A 16,330-nucleotide genomic window follows, 5' to 3' on the forward strand; every position below is an offset into this window, starting at 1 on the left:
TAGAAACTGAAACACCATATCTTAATCCTCGTGTACTATTAATAGACGGTTCTAATAAATCAAGTAGTAAGAGTTGCCGATTCCTCCTCCTTATGAATTCACGCCACTCTTTAAACCACTTTGTCTATTTCAACATTCATTTATCTTCATACGCTAACTGCAATTTACAAAGGAGTTTCAAGGAATTGATGTTGCTTGTAATATGGTTCCTCAGAAAAATATGTACAAACCAAACTTATTGTCGACTCTAGGCATAAAAGTAGAACTGAAATAAAGAGGCCATCTGCTAGGCAGATATGGATAAAGGTACATTGTCTTACCAAGCTGATGATAATATACCTGTACACAACATAAATCAATTGTCTCAACAAACACCTCATGAGTGAAACCAAATCCTTAAAAAAAATTAAAATTCCATTGGAGGTTTTTTTATCGAATTACCATATGAAGATTGGTATATAATATAATAAGTATGGAAATAATAAATTAATTGAATATATCGGGTTACATCTATAACCATTCACTTGACCTAATAACGTCACCAATATTTGAGATACAACCTTGTTAAAAACATATAATCACCATTAGAATAAAAATTTCGTTGAAACAACACTTTAAAATATACTTATAATCACTTCAATACTTAGTTGGTAAGCAGAACCTTATAACACGTTGACTGCTACGAGGATATATTGAAAAATTCTTAGCCTACCACAGAACCAAACAAAATTTCAATGTCAAAATATTTTATTACTCAACATATTCTCCTCTTAATTGGATACATTTATTACAGCGAACCTGAAACGTTTCTTGACCTTTAAAAAAATGTTTCTTCTTGCTCTGCAAACCAGACCTCCATAGCTTTTATTACCTCCTCGTTGGAAGAAAATTAACGTCCTCTTAAACTTTTTTTCAGTTGAAGAAAAAGATGATAATCGGACGGAGCCAAATCTGGTGCTTAAGGATGGTGTTCTAGTAATTCAAAACCTAAATCACGAATTTTTTCATGGCAACATGAGATTTGTGTGCAGGGGCGTTGTCCTGCAAGAACAAAACACCTTTGGATAGCTTTCCGCGTCTTTTCTCTTTAATTTTTTCCCGTAGAGTAGTCAGTAATGTCGAATAATAATCTCCAGTTATTGTTCTACCCTTATCCAACAAATCAATCATGATTACTCCCAAATAACTGAAGCAAGAACTTTTCCAGTAGATTTTTGGACACGAAACTTCTTAGTTCTTAGAGAACCAGAGTGTCTCCATTCCATAGATTGTTGCTTTGTTTCTGGATCGTAGAAATGTACCCAAGTCTCATCCATAGTAACAATTTGGTTTAAGAAGTCTACATCGTTTTCAAATCGAGCACAGATCAAGCGCGATGCTTATACCCTTGCACGCTTTTCGTCAACATTCAAACATTTGGGGATCCATTTTGCAGCAATTTTTCTCATGTCCAAATTGACGTGAGATATATGACGAACGCATTCATATGAAATAGTCAGTGCTTCAGATATCCGTTGGAGCCCATGATAAAATCATATCATGAACTGCATCGATATTTCCGGGGACTGACACAGAAACTGGCCTTCCCTATCGGTCATCCTCTTCAATGGAAAATTTACCTCTTTTGAAGCTTGCAGTCCAATTTTTCACAGTCGCATACGAAGGTCATTGATCACCAATGGTATTAATACATCTTCGTAAATCTGCTTCCCTTTTAATCTTTTTAAATAAACGTACTTGATGATGGCTCGATACTCCAATTTTTCAATTTTCACAATTTCGGTGGACATCTTTTTTCTTTTAATTTTTTGCGTAACTCTGGTTTACATTTTTTAACGTCGCCAAACTTTACACTGACACTTCTAATAATTTATTGTTCGTTGCTATGGTAACGCAATATTTTGTTTGGAACTGGTCTAGATTAATTAGATATCAATACATCCTAGTATAATGACAGCTACTCTTATCAGGTATTTTTTTGCTTCAAATAATTATAAGTATTATTTTCAGGATATAGAATTATATGATATGTAATATAAGCATGTTGAATGCGTACTGTGTTTGTGGGGCCTAAAAGAAGAAATTTCTAAGCTGACTCTGCACGTTGTATCCGTGCGTCGCAAGAACTGGGTGATTGTGAGAAATTATATTGATATTTTGACAGATAAACAGTAGTTTGATTGTTTATCGGAAATTTACAAGATAAGCTAGCAAGTTATTATTGGTCTACTGTCCCTTAAAAACAAACAAAAATGATAAAATGAATCCGTAGAACCATATGTTGTAATCGTTAAAACGTATATATTTTTTTCATCACACTTGTGTTAAGTAGTGTAGGATGCATCCACTAGGATATTTCGTAAACAGTTGTTGCTACCGTCTTTGAAGAAACATCCAATCCAACACATTTATTGGGGTAATGACTCCTCATCAGAGTATCGAAAAGTACCGTAAAATCGCTATAAAAATTTTCTTTATGATTTACGAGAAAAATATGATCACGGTACTGGCTATATTTGTGAAAAATCAACTTCCAAGCAACAAAGACAAAACGAAACTTTCACAAGTTTATATATGATATATAAGTTACAAGGTCTGGCTATTAAATAACGAGACCGCGCGCCTAGAAGGCGCCCTTTACAGTTTATGTGAAAATCAAGTAGTGCGTTGGGTATCTAGATATCTTGTCTACGCACGTCCCAAAACACGTTTCCGTCACTATTATAGTATTTGTGCAGTAGCGCTTTGAAACGAACGTGTTTTTTCTCGTGCCGAAAACCATGTGTGACGAAAAACACGAGCAACGTATCAATCTCAAATTTCTCGTTAATTGCTGTAATTGCCGAGGCTGTAAACGCAAATAAAAAAACTATTAGATTTGAGTCGATGGAAGCGATAAAGCAAAAAACGGCAGGGCTCCTAAAGGCACTCACCAAAGAAGACTGCTTCGATCAATGGATAAAACGTATGGAAAGGTGTGTGGCGAGGGGAGGGGAGTATATTGTTATTAATTATTAATTGTTGATGACATCTAATAATTTTATCTAGCTTACTTTTATTCCGTACAGACAATAGGTATTTTCTAACTTCTTCTATAATGACTGTTTTCACCTTTTTGTCTGCCAATTTTATACTCAGCACACTACTTCCATAAATCTGTTAAGTTACTCCGAAATTTTTTGTTCCTATAGCTTTAAGTGGCTACTTATAATATACTATTTTGGATGTTACGTTTCAAATGTATTGGAATATCGTAATCCCTAATTTAGTTTGCGAATGCTGTCCTTGTTAGGGGTATTATTCTACCAATTCATAAACTTTTCTTCCTTTTTTTATCATATGTATTGTAATGTTTTTCTTATTTATTCACACGATTTCTATTCTTGCAATGAATTAATAAATACTCTCCCTTACATTCTTAATTTATCTAAATACTAAACACTACACTTAACTAAGTTAAATCATTTATTTGAATTCTTCGATCACTTTCTATTCTGGTCTGTTCACTATGACTATTTATTATAAATTAACTAAACTGCGCTACACAAATTCATCACATATCTCAAAAGAAAGACTTCCAGAAAACAGAGAAACAAAACAAATATGTGAATAGACCTTCCTAGAAATAAGTTCAAAAGATGTAAATAAACTAACTGCTACAAGCCCCGTCCCATTTCGGTTGGCCCAATTGAAAAAAATTAATAATTACCTACTGCTTTTTCAGCTATTAAATACCGGCAAATTGTTTCGTTTTGGCACTTTATATTTTCTCAACATTCTCAACATATGTTATAATTACAATCCAAAAAAAAACAAAAACCAAATGTAATCAGGAAAGCATAAATATTACATACTTTTGAAACATCCCGAAACCGAATTTTTCCATCAATAACTTTTCCTCTACACATTTTAAAAATTATACTCACCTTCTTACTTCAAAAATCTATCTGTCACTTAAAAAAAACATTTTGTGAAAATATGACTTACACAGCCTACATTATTATTTGCGTATTTTAGACCTAATGAAACTTTGAACACAATTTATTTTGGAAACAATGAACCCTTGTATATGCATAAAAAATTATTATCAACAAGATCTATCTATTTCCATCATATTAAATATCATTCAAAATATTTGACAATATACATCCAAAACCTATTTTCGATGTAAAACTAAAAGTTTAAAACATTTTACTAACAGCTACTTTTTGGCATTTTGAAATAAAGTTTAATAATTTCGAATTTTTCTAAGTGGGTCAACTGAAATGGGACGGGGCTCGTATAATAAAATTTATATAAAAACAGATCAAACGCGGCATGCCTCCGCCCACTTTTAGAATTCCACTACATCCAGGCAAGACCGGCTCCGGAGAGGAAACTAGTTCGTAACAATGTCAAATATATTGATCATATTATACCTCTTCCATGACTTCCACAAATATTCTTTGCTACAACTCATTATTTTAATTTCATAGATTCATATTTGTCCTAATTGATTAAACATTTAAAATAATTTCTAATATTAAGAACTATCAAAGATTAAATGCAGAAGCTACTAGTTTATAGGAACACAATGCACTTTTCAATAATCAATACTTGTTCTGTGAGAATACTCAGACCTATAAACTATGTTTCTCATTAATCAAACAGTTAATTTAGCAATTTATATTCTAAAACTTGTCTATTCTGAAATTTGAATAGGAAAACTGTCTGACTGGTTTATTCTTAAGTTAATACAGTGATATTTCACTTAATATTTGTAAGAGGATATTTTTTATCTTGATTTAAATGTATTGAAAACACAGAACAAAATATCTTATAGGTAGATGTATTACTATTTTAAAATTTTTAGATAATTGGATGTATGGGCACACATTGAAGAATTAATTAATATAGAATACCCGTATTATAAATTTTTTATAAAATATCAAATTCATATACTTCCAAAAACAACCTTAAAAATGACAATAGACTTTTTCATGTGTTTTTGTCAGGAAATTTTTTATCTCTTTTGAATAAAAGTAAACAGGTTTTTGAACAGGTAAAAATATACAAAATATAAAATCTGTTTTAATCAAAGATTTTTTCCATTTAATTATCATACCTCATAGTTGCATTGAAATTAATAAACTAGAATTATGAATTACACTTTGATTATTTTTTGTCTTTTGTATCATGGACAGTTTCCTCGATTCTATGTATGTGAAAATTCTCTTTCCTTGTATTTAATTCTGTGTCGAAATATTTGAATTTTTATAATTGAATATGTCTTTTCAATATTCCATTATTTTTTTGATGCAGTTTAATTACATATTTTTATAAAATGAAGGTCATAAACATACATTCAATTATAGAGATTCAAAAATTCTTGAACTTTTATTAATGATTTAGATTTATATAAAGGAAACTATCAATGATAAATAGACTCAAACAATTTGAGTCTAATTTATGATTCTACTTCATAAATGTCAGTACAAATATGAATAACACAGACAATCATTATATTCGTCATCATTTTTCTTTCTTCATTTTGGTGAAGCTCTGATTAACTTACTTCAATACTTCCTTTGTCTAGGCCTTTTTTAGAAATCGAGGATACTTTTCTAAGCTGACAGAGAGAATGTGTCATTGAAAGAATAATTGCTGTACTCTCAAAAAAAATACGGAATAAAAATTAGTGCAGTACAGCCATTCTGTGTTTTCCTTGGCTCTTACAAATGTTTTGTTTGTTTTCTTTGCTTTCCTTTTTGTTCGATAACGTTGGTTCATCAGTAATTCTTCATTTCTTTAATCAAAATGATGCTGATTTATCTCTTCTTTGAGCTTTCCTTGGCCACATTTGACCATTTGTGGCTTAAAAAATGATAATGTGAGTTGGGAGATTATAGCTGTCAATAATATCGAAGCTGAAAAAGTTCCTATTCCTTTTAAGATTTTTATGTAAACTCTTTAGCGTCTGTAGCAATGTAAAAGGCGTTTATGGAAATTTTCACGGTAAATAAAAGACTCGATCTTCTCGAAAAAAAAACCTTTCATTATTGTATCCAAGGCAACATCAATATTTGGAAATCATTCCAATCTCCAACAAAATAATCCTATAATAATATATAATATAATAATCGGTCGCTCATTTTTGTGCTGTTGCCTTTTTCAAATATTTGAACTTTTTTGAAATTTGAAATTTGTTCGCTTGTTTTTTTTTCCTTTTGCAGCCTAATGCAGCACAAATCAGGATGCTATTCACCACAAACTCAGCCCTATGGACGAGTAATTCCTTTATCAGGGCCAAACCCAAGAAATCCCTGCCTTAACATAAGAAATGTCCTCAACCCATCCAAAAAAACCCAACGAACCTCTCTCTCTCTTTCCGTCTATTATAGGGTAACTGAACTAAAAGACACGCGGAAAAAGAGTTTCAGTGGGTTTTCTAAAAGATTTTGAAAAATTCTATTTACAAATCAAAAGGAATATCGAGTTTTTGATTTCAAGGGCCGTTTATACTCCGAAAAAGAAGATAAATAATGGATTTTCGAGAAATGTTACAGAATTATATATGCAAAAGCGAGTTCTGGAAGAGAAATATTTAATTTGATTTAAATAAAACTATTGCTGCTTTATTATTTATATATTATATGGTATATAGCTCTTGACTTGACTCTTGTTTACGGGCTCAAGGTCTAGCGCCTCAGAATGCCTTTTCTTCAAGGTAAATAAGCCTCTATTGAGAATCAAACATCAACAAATGCAATTAATTATCCACCTACTATCTAATTCTCTCAATTCTATATACAGCTTACATACGGGCCATAATAACTCACTACATTCAAAGACCACTACCTTTTTCTCATCTACGTCCCCTTAATGCCCCATTAACCAAAAAAAACGAATATCAACACATCTATCACAATAAAAATACAGCTTGAAACGATTTAATTGGAAAAATAGAGATATAATAAACAATAATAAATACCATTTCTAATTTAATGCTAAAATGATATTTTTGGCAGGAATACAATGTTTAGTGAAAGCTATATACGAGGATTACTACTTAAGTTTTGACAAATGGCAATACTGATGTAAATATATGTCAAATCTAACATTATCATCATGAAGATTGACATCGGACTCGTGTGGATTGAATTCAGTTGCGGGGCTTTAAAGACATCTAGAAGATCGTGACAGGAGACGAATCATATATCTATGCATATGAACCCGAAACTAAACAGCAATCAATTGAATGGATCTTTCAAGAGAATAGGTAGCCACTTTTCCATAAGAGTAAAGTAGAACAGTAAATTCTAAATGGTACACCAGCATTTGTTTGTTTGAAAAAATCAGGGAAATCAATCGCAGGAGATGAATCATTCCCCATCACGACAATGCGAGCTCTCACACATTAGTTCAAACAAAAACGTTTTTGAACCGTCAACACACCCAATTGATGGGTCATCCGCTGTACAGTGCTTGTTTGTCACCCAATGATTTCTTCTTATTCCCGAAGATCAAAAATAAATTGCGAAGTCAACATTTTTCTACACCTGGAGAAGTAGATGCGTTCAAATCTCATGTTTTGGAGGTACCTCAATCAGAATGTAAAAATACTTCGACAAGTGAATCAAACGAATACAAAAGTGTATTGAACTTAATAAAGAATATTTTGGAAAACAATCAAGCCATATCCAATTATGAATATTTGTTTTTATTTGTCTAGCTATATACATTGAGCTTCTATTTCCTAATCTCATCAATTTGCACCGTACATACCGGTGAATTCAAAATATACTTATACGTTCAGACTCACTCGCCTCTATACACTATTGTATAGAATATCCTCGTGTCATAGTTCCAAATATATTATCTATATATTGATAAAATGGGAAATAAACTTGCAGATCAACTGTATAAGAGTGCGATAACATTGAACAAATATACAGATAATATCCAAGTTGCTTTCGATCTCAAGCAAGTCACCATCACTCTCTTAAAGCTATAAATGGAGACTAATAATTGATCACAACAAATATACTTGTGACCATTTGATTTCATCAAACAACAAACCATATTGCTCATTCTGTAACTTCAAATCTTGAAGATATTGTAGGAAATTTTAATAATTTTCCTTCTATTTTTAGCAGTTGTTCAACTGTATCTAAAAATGTAACTTCTACATAATACCTCGATTTATCAATATAATTGACTGTATATAGGCAAGTGAATTGGGTTGAAACCAAAAATATTTGAATTATATTCTAATAATATTTTCACCATACTCGTGTATATCAAACATAAATATTATGGTCATTAATAAATCAAACGAGTTAAGAAACAATTAACTTGAGATACTTTTTATCCACTCAATGCTCTACTCTAAGAAATTAATAACAATTAAAATATAAATTTTCATGTAGCGTCTGAATAAGTTAGTTTTAGCTTTTGTAACTTTCATTCATATCATTATGCCTGGTTTTATTAGAAATATTATTTCTATTAATGGTTAAGTTGACCATGAAAACGATAATAACATAATCATAAATTTGTTTAATATATTTAGAAATCAATATTAGATTTCCTAATAATCGTATTCATTTTTTAATAAACGTTCTATTAATTTATATTCCAAAACTTGAGTCACAACAAGGAGATTTCACCAATTATAATTATCACACCCATCTTTAGTCTATGAACAATAAATTATTCAAAGGTGATTTGGACAATATAAACACTAATGGAAGGATGGTACAATAGGGGTATCAATATTTCGAAAATTATACTTTCATTGTCCATAACATGGAAATGTTATCATTGTTGTTTTATTAAAATTGAACAATATTATGCTGCCTCACTCTACAAACCGTAGGAAATTGAGACTATGATTTTATTCGTATTCTTTGGACTTTTTCAAGTGCTGAAATATTAGAATCGATATTGAATAGCTGACACATCACTCAATAAGTCGTATGACTAACAAAGAAATGCCGTGCTTGTATGAGGATTTTTCTTTTGCATTTCTTACTGGCGAGTATTTTTTCAGATCAGCGAATAGACAATAGCCAGATCAAGACTATACGGTATAAAATGAAGTCAATCGAAGTGTAATTTGTTCAATTTAACGATCGTTGCCATCGACTTGTGAATCGGTGCATTGTCATAGTGAAACAGTTGTTTTTTCTTCGACATGGGAGGCCGTTTTTTCTTTATTTTTGCATTCAAACGATCCAACAACTCTATATAGTATTCGCTATTAATTGTCTCTTCCTTTTTTGGGATAGTCGATACACAATATTCCATGCGCATCCCAAAATATTGAAGTCATAACCTTCCTAGCTAACATTGTTATCTTTGAACACTTCGGACCTGGTTCACTGGCTGCAGTCCACTCAGATAATGATCATTTTGATTCCGGAGTTAAGTGATGGATCCATGTTTCATCCATTGTCACATATCAACGCAAAAAATCTATTACGTGTAAACATTGCTCTGAATCATAAACACTTGTGAATAAACCCACTTTGGAAAAGACTTTCTCATGTTTCCATTTACGATTCGATATAACCAATTTGTGTACTTTTTTTATCTTTTCTGGAGTAACCATCTCAATTGGATGACCAGAACGCTCACTATCATGGGTGTCTATACAGCAAACCAATAAAAAATGGTTCTATTCGATGGAGCAGAGTCTGGATAACAATTTTGAAGCAATTGCTTCGATAAATCAGTATTTTTTTCATCAAGAAATATTGATGAATTAGCACATGAAATTGTTTTGAATCCATTGTTTTGTAAATAACAGAAGTAGCTTTTCCACGTGTTTCTGACTAATCGAAATATCAGGAAATTTGACACATAGTCTTTTGAAAGTAGGTACTTCATAAACGTCGTATAGATTACTTTACTTGCTAAGCTATTGAAAATGTATGGATTTTTTGTTCCCACGCCCTAAGCTCATAGTTCTTTTCAGATAAGTTACTTTTTCACTAATAGATATTACTGATGAAGCTACTTATCTTATTGAACATTTATTGTATGTATGATTGAGGTAGTAGCTCATAACATATCCTTATTTCTCTTGCACCCTCCGTGCTTAAAAAATATGAAAATAATTCTTGTTCTGCACTGGAATATCCCATTTTGAAAGTATTCAAAAAGAATCTGAATTTATTAACTAACAACAATATTAGCCAAACTGAGTTATATCAGATTAGTAATTTTTAGCAATATTGATCCTAATTTACATTTCATATGATAGATATGAAACACATTAGTAAACCATAGGTGTTACGTTTCATTTTTAAACATTGGTAAAATGAATGCAATGATGTGTTGGCTTCAAAAATATAGCTGAAGTTCATTGTATCTTAATTCTACATTTAAATAACCTTCCAATGAAAAGTCGCACAATATTTATTGCCCATTTAAAATAAATAAAAAAGACTAGGCTAAAAATGAAAAATGTCTGTATCGTGAAACTGTGTCCTATGCAAAAAAGCAATAATTTTAAAAACTAAACAACAAATTCGATATGCCAACCTGCATAAGAAAACAAGCTTCCAATTAATGGAGAAGGGTTCGTCCACCTTCAACGGAAGTATGGACACCGCTAGTGTAGATCCAAACGAAAGCACAATAGAAAAAGAAACATTGAAATAAATACGGAAAATACTGAAATTATATAAATTATATAATATTATCATGGGAGCAAAACACAGCTTTAGAATCTAAATGAAGATCGATTGTACTAAAAGATATTATTTTGGTAACAAAAACAGATGCTCCACAATAGGAGAGTTGGAATAAAGAATCGAAATATGAATAATCTACAAAAAAGTTAGTTGGATACGAATGGCGTACGAAATATTATTTGTTGGAATAAAACTTAGTTTATAGAAAAAGATGGAGCAAAGTAGTTCCAAGGAACAAGAAAAAATTATGATTATTCAAGAACTTGTTTCTACTTTTCAGGTCACGTATCTTTGCTAAGGACATTGCGTCAATTATTTCATTGTATCTTATTGACAAAGAAACTGGAACGCGTGAATGTCCTTGGCTGTTATGCTACAAATTACAATGCGCTGTGAGAGAGTGGAGCTAGTCAGCAACTTGAAGTACAGATTAGGAGGTTATGGCAATGGAGGTATGCCTGCTAACTTTCCGTCATTGATTTCAATATTTAGGTGAAGTAACAACTGATTCGAGATATTTTAGTGAATGCATCGGACGGATTTTCAATCGATCCATTGTAAGATGTAAGTGATTAATAAGAAAATACTGATCAAAGATATTCGACATATCCTGCAGAGTTGAATCTAAATAAATGAAGCTTTTCATATTACTGCTGCTACTAATTATATGGTGACTAAGTAAGAAAAAAGCTGCATATTTCAGTTTACGAAAAAAATTAGGAACATATATTTAGAAGCTTTAATTTTTTGCAGGCTGCTTAATACTATTACTGTCCTGTTAGCGCCATAGTGTTTGGTGTTAAAAATTCTAAACTTTCTGCGATTGAAAGATTTAGCAGCATATTTTAGTGTTCCTCAATTGGATTAAATTCAAGAGCTAATTAAAGTTTGTGAATCGTTATTTGCAATCGCTACTTAGCGGTCCATCAGTTGATTTTTTCATATAAATATATAATTTTTAATGAGGACTTAAATTCTCAAAATCTAGATATTATGTAAAACAAAGTACTTACTAATTAAATGGAACAAAAATGATCTATATCTTAAATAAACCTTTTCTGGAAATCTATATTATATAAATATACGAAATTCCGTTCGTATATTTAAACATCAGTTATACAACCAAATAAATATCTTTTCTGTCGGCCAAAAATCTAAGGATTATTGGAATATGAAACGCGGATCTTTTCTGGGCTGCGTGCGGAAAATAATCACCGTCCCTTTCTATTTTCAGGAACAATAACAATATGTGGTGGCGTCAAATAGAAGCGAGAACAACAGTTGGAAAACTTGCTCAACCATTAATAGCTATTATCGCTTTGACACTGATTGGGGATGCGGCAGCATGTGAAAGAACAATGCTAAGTAAGTTCTAATTTTGATAAATTGTTTTCTGCAACTATTGTTTGTCTGTATTGTTCCAATTTTATATACAATTATTCACGTTGATATTACAATTTGCGTCGCTTTTATATTTTCTAATGGAAGTTATTGTTTAATAAAATAGAAATATGAGTAATTTGCATAGTTAAGAGCTTAATTAGGATGTCACGAAAGTAATGTAAAACAGAAAAAAAATTTTGTTATACCGATTTTTCTGTTAAATTGTTCGTCAGATATAAAAATGTAAACGTTACAACTCAGATAAGGGTTCCACTTTTAACTAGATTGGTTAGAAAATTATTTATTATATTTAGTATTTGCTGATAATACAACAAATTAAAATATTACATTGGAGTTAGAATTACATTAGAAAAAGCATACATATTATTTAATCGACTTGCACGTGATTACGAGGATAGCCACACAAGTCCTTAACAAATATTACTGTGTTAGAAAGAACAGAATCTATAAAATGATGCTTCAAATTTGAAGACGCCACGTTATTCAGTATTTGTTTGGCAACCATCAATATTGCACATTTTTAGTGAATTTATAGACATTGGTCATTGTTATGTGATACAATACTTGTATTTGAAAGGCGTTAGCTCAGCCAATATAAAAGAAGAACTAGATTCTACTACTCTGGATAAAACTGATGCTTTGTTATCAACAGTAAAATATTGGGCAACAGAACTTGAACCAGGCAGTGCGACCTGGGAAGACCAGCATCGCTGTGGTCAACCATATGTTTCCATCTAGTAGTTGGCATGGCTTCGCAGCAATAAAGCCGAATTTTTACGCCATTTTATAACTATGAAACATTCGTCCACCACTCCACCGAAACAAAAGAACAATGAAAGGGAGTATCGGCTCCAAAGAAGGCACAGACCGTTCCATCTGCAGGCAAACTCATAGCGTCGGTTTTTTTGGTATACGCGTGGGATAATTTTCATTGACTATCTTGAAAAAGGAAAAACTACCGACGGCGAGTATTATGCGAACTTAATGCAACGTTTGAGTAAAGAAATCAAGCAAAAACGGCTAAGAAGAAAGTGTTGCTCCATCAAGATAATGTCCCAGCTCACACATCCGTTATTGCAATGGCCAAAATTAATTAATTAAAATTTAAATTACTACTGATCAAAGATTTACCAACAGTGAAAAGGTGATGTCTGCAGTTAATGGTTATTTTGAGGAGCTTGACGATTCTTATTATAAAAAGTGTATCGAACTTATTAAGCATCGTTGGAAAAGTGTATGAAGCTAGAAAAATAAATATATATTTTTCCAAAGTTTTTGTGTTTTCTTTATTGGGCCAGGATATACTCCTAGAGTTGATATCATACTATTTAGTATTGTAATTTCTGTTCATGACATTAATAATATCTTTATTATTAACTTTTAGGAACAAGGAGCATATCTAACTACGATAAACAATTGATATTGGACTTACACAATGCAATGAGACAATCAATAGCGTTGGGACAAATAGGGGGACAGCCACCAGCGGCAAATATGATGGAAATGGTAAGCAATTCAAATAAATTACTTCATTGTCAAATCATCGCTTTTCACGAAAATGATGGCACACAACGAGATCCGGATACATTGTTGATTTTAAACATAACAATCAAATTATGATAATATTGATCTTAGGTATTCACTTTAAAAGAATCAATATTTAAACAATTAGATGAGTAGTTTGGTTCATCAAATAAACTCCACGATCAAGGTCATTATTTCGTTACTACACGTATTGTCCAATTCCAACATAACGTTATCGAATGAGGTCGTCGATATTCACCACACAAAATAAATTTTATAGTCAATTCAGCTGAGTTCCAATGTATTCCTGGAGAAAAAGTTAAAATATCTACCACTAAACTTTGGATATTACATAGCCATTTCAATAGTTGCATTTGCATTCTAGCAGGGAGAAAAACTTATTATTCTTTTATAAAATGAAGAAAACTATAAAGTTACAGAAAACTTCTAGATTGTTATCAAGACATATTGATCAAAATAAAAATAGAGAAATAGTGTATGATTGGTTTTAACTATACTTATCACGTCTTGTCTACAATTGTCTACAATTAGGAGCTTAAGAAAGCTGAATTATCATACTTACTCATAAATTCTGCAAATATTTATTGACGAGCTTCCTTTCAAGATTTGACAGACTCATTTCTTTCAGCATACCGGTTGCCCTGTTCATTCTATAGAAATCAGTTTTGTTAAAGATAGCTTAGGAGAATGAGTGTTATACGTTGGCCTGGTAGATTCCAGTACTCGACATTTTTATCACCTATTCAGTGACAAATTATATAACACTTCTAATAACATATTCTGAAAACAAGAACTAAAATATCTCGAAGATCCCGATTCTTGCAAAACATTTCCAAAGGAAATTGAAAGTGAAAAACAGTTTAACATTCTTTTTTTCTTATAAAAAATATAAACGCACCCAAGAACTTTTTCACAGTGTTAAGTCAAAAAAAAGACTGGAAAAAGCAAGGCACTATTCAAATGCTCAAAATTAATGCCATTTAATTAAATACACGAAGTTCAGAAACAAGCAAAGGGGATCTCTACACATATCTCTCGTAATCAGACAGTTACCAAAGTACTGATCTTCCATGTCATCGATTCAAAACATGAGAGAGCCTTGGAATCGGCTAGATAAAAGTAATGTGTAGTTGTTTTAGTATCGGTTTCGGCTAATATAAGAATCAAATGAAATGAAAAGATCAATGCACTCGACGAAAAGGATCATGCACGCCTTCTATTGCGCCTTTCTATAATGTGAACTGGAAGACAAGCCTTTTCTGGCTGGATCACTCCAAGAAGTTCCTTCAGAACTTTAATACCGCTGTGGCAAAAAATAAATGTACCTCAGTAAAACCAAGCCACATCTCCTAACTACATAGTTTCCTTACAGGAGAGTGTTACCTCAGAAGCTCTCGAGTATAAATTAATTAAATTACATCTCTTATACTGATTACATAATTACAACTTTCTGTGCGTCCATTTTTTTATTGAGTTAGTTGTTCCACAAATCAAATATAACAGATCCTAATGTGCCTGATAAACTTTCTACTTAGTAGTCAGTACAAACTGCAATATATTGAAAATTTGAGAAAAAACAAAAAACTCTGACAGGTATCACATTGAACCTTGCAATATTACCACCAAACCTTATTTTGTAGTATTTTTTAGAAAGACATTCTGTTTGCAAAAATATATATTTCTGCTACAGATTTTGAACCTTTATAGTTGCGCATACACTACCGGTCAAAAGCTTTTGAACATCCCTTAATATATTCAATCAAATTTTAAAATAATACACTTTGACAAATTTCTCTATCATATTGTTAAGAGATGGTCGAAACGGTGCCTTATAAACCAAAAATAATAGTGTCCGTTATTTGTTTACTTTATACGAGCGCATGTTCATATTTTGTCGGAGAGTGTGTCAAGTTGAAACTTGCAAATACCAGCTGATTTATTTATTATTCTTTAACTATGCATTATTTCTTTGGTGTTTATGTTTGGACGTTCTGGGCGACAACGAAAAACCACAACCGATTAAGATAGAGATAGCAGCAAAGATCAATGAATCTAGGGATTGCCTTTGAGTACTTCACAGTAAGCAGGAGATTTAAATAAGCGGACTTTTTTGGAAGATTGGCAGTGAAAAATAAAATTAAGAGGTTGCAGTGATTATTCAAAGTCTGAGGTTTTCGGATCTAAGAAAAGATTGTTTGTGTGCAGTGTCAAAGTAAGAACGGATATTGGATCCATGTGTAATTTCACCTGTAAAACAGGGCGGAGGCTCAGTGATGGTTTGAGGATGTTTCTAAGAAAGACGACTGGAGGTCTAGTTAAAATGGTTTTGGAGGGAGGAGGCTATAAAAAAATATTAAAGGAAGATGTAGTACGTTATAGCCAGTACGTTCGATCGGCATAAAATTTATCTCCCAGCATGACAACGATCCCAAGCATTTCTCTTAGCTGTTTAAAGAGTATTTGAAAGATTAGAGAAGAAAAATGTACTTTGAGTAATGATTTGGCCGTCACAGTCGCCCAATATCAAACCGCTTGGATCGTTCTTGGACAAATTAAACAAGGAAGTCAGAAGAAACTGTTCAACTTCCACTTCACATCTTTGAAATATCCTGAAAAATGATTGAAACCAAATAGTCGACAATTATTTGTCGAAATTGTTAGAGAGAATACCAAAATTGTGCAACTAAATAATGAAAACAAAA

The 16,330-nt window shown here is 31.8% G+C and overlaps 1 protein-coding gene across 4 annotated transcripts in view; it reads left to right on the forward strand.

The window, feature by feature from the left end:
- The window catches only part of LOC130444137 (scoloptoxin SSD552-like), a 103,353-nt gene that overhangs the window by 42,769 nt on the left and 44,254 nt on the right, over positions 1–16,330 (forward strand). For 3 of the 4 annotated variants that reach the window (XM_056779199.1, XM_056779184.1, XM_056779192.1), the window contains exons 2-3: positions 11,914–12,044; positions 13,468–13,589. In XM_056779199.1, coding sequence (XP_056635177.1) covers positions 11,927–12,044; positions 13,468–13,589 — 240 coding nt within the window. In that variant the 5' untranslated portion in view covers positions 11,914–11,926. Of the gene's footprint in view, positions 1–2,894; positions 2,976–11,913; positions 12,045–13,467; positions 13,590–16,330 lie in introns of those variants that run through there. The other variant, XM_056779176.1, reaches the window with a different exon arrangement.

Source organism: Diorhabda sublineata, chromosome 1 (assembly GCF_026230105.1).
Source record: "Diorhabda sublineata isolate icDioSubl1.1 chromosome 1, icDioSubl1.1, whole genome shotgun sequence".
NCBI lineage: Eukaryota > Metazoa > Arthropoda > Insecta > Coleoptera > Chrysomelidae > Diorhabda > Diorhabda sublineata.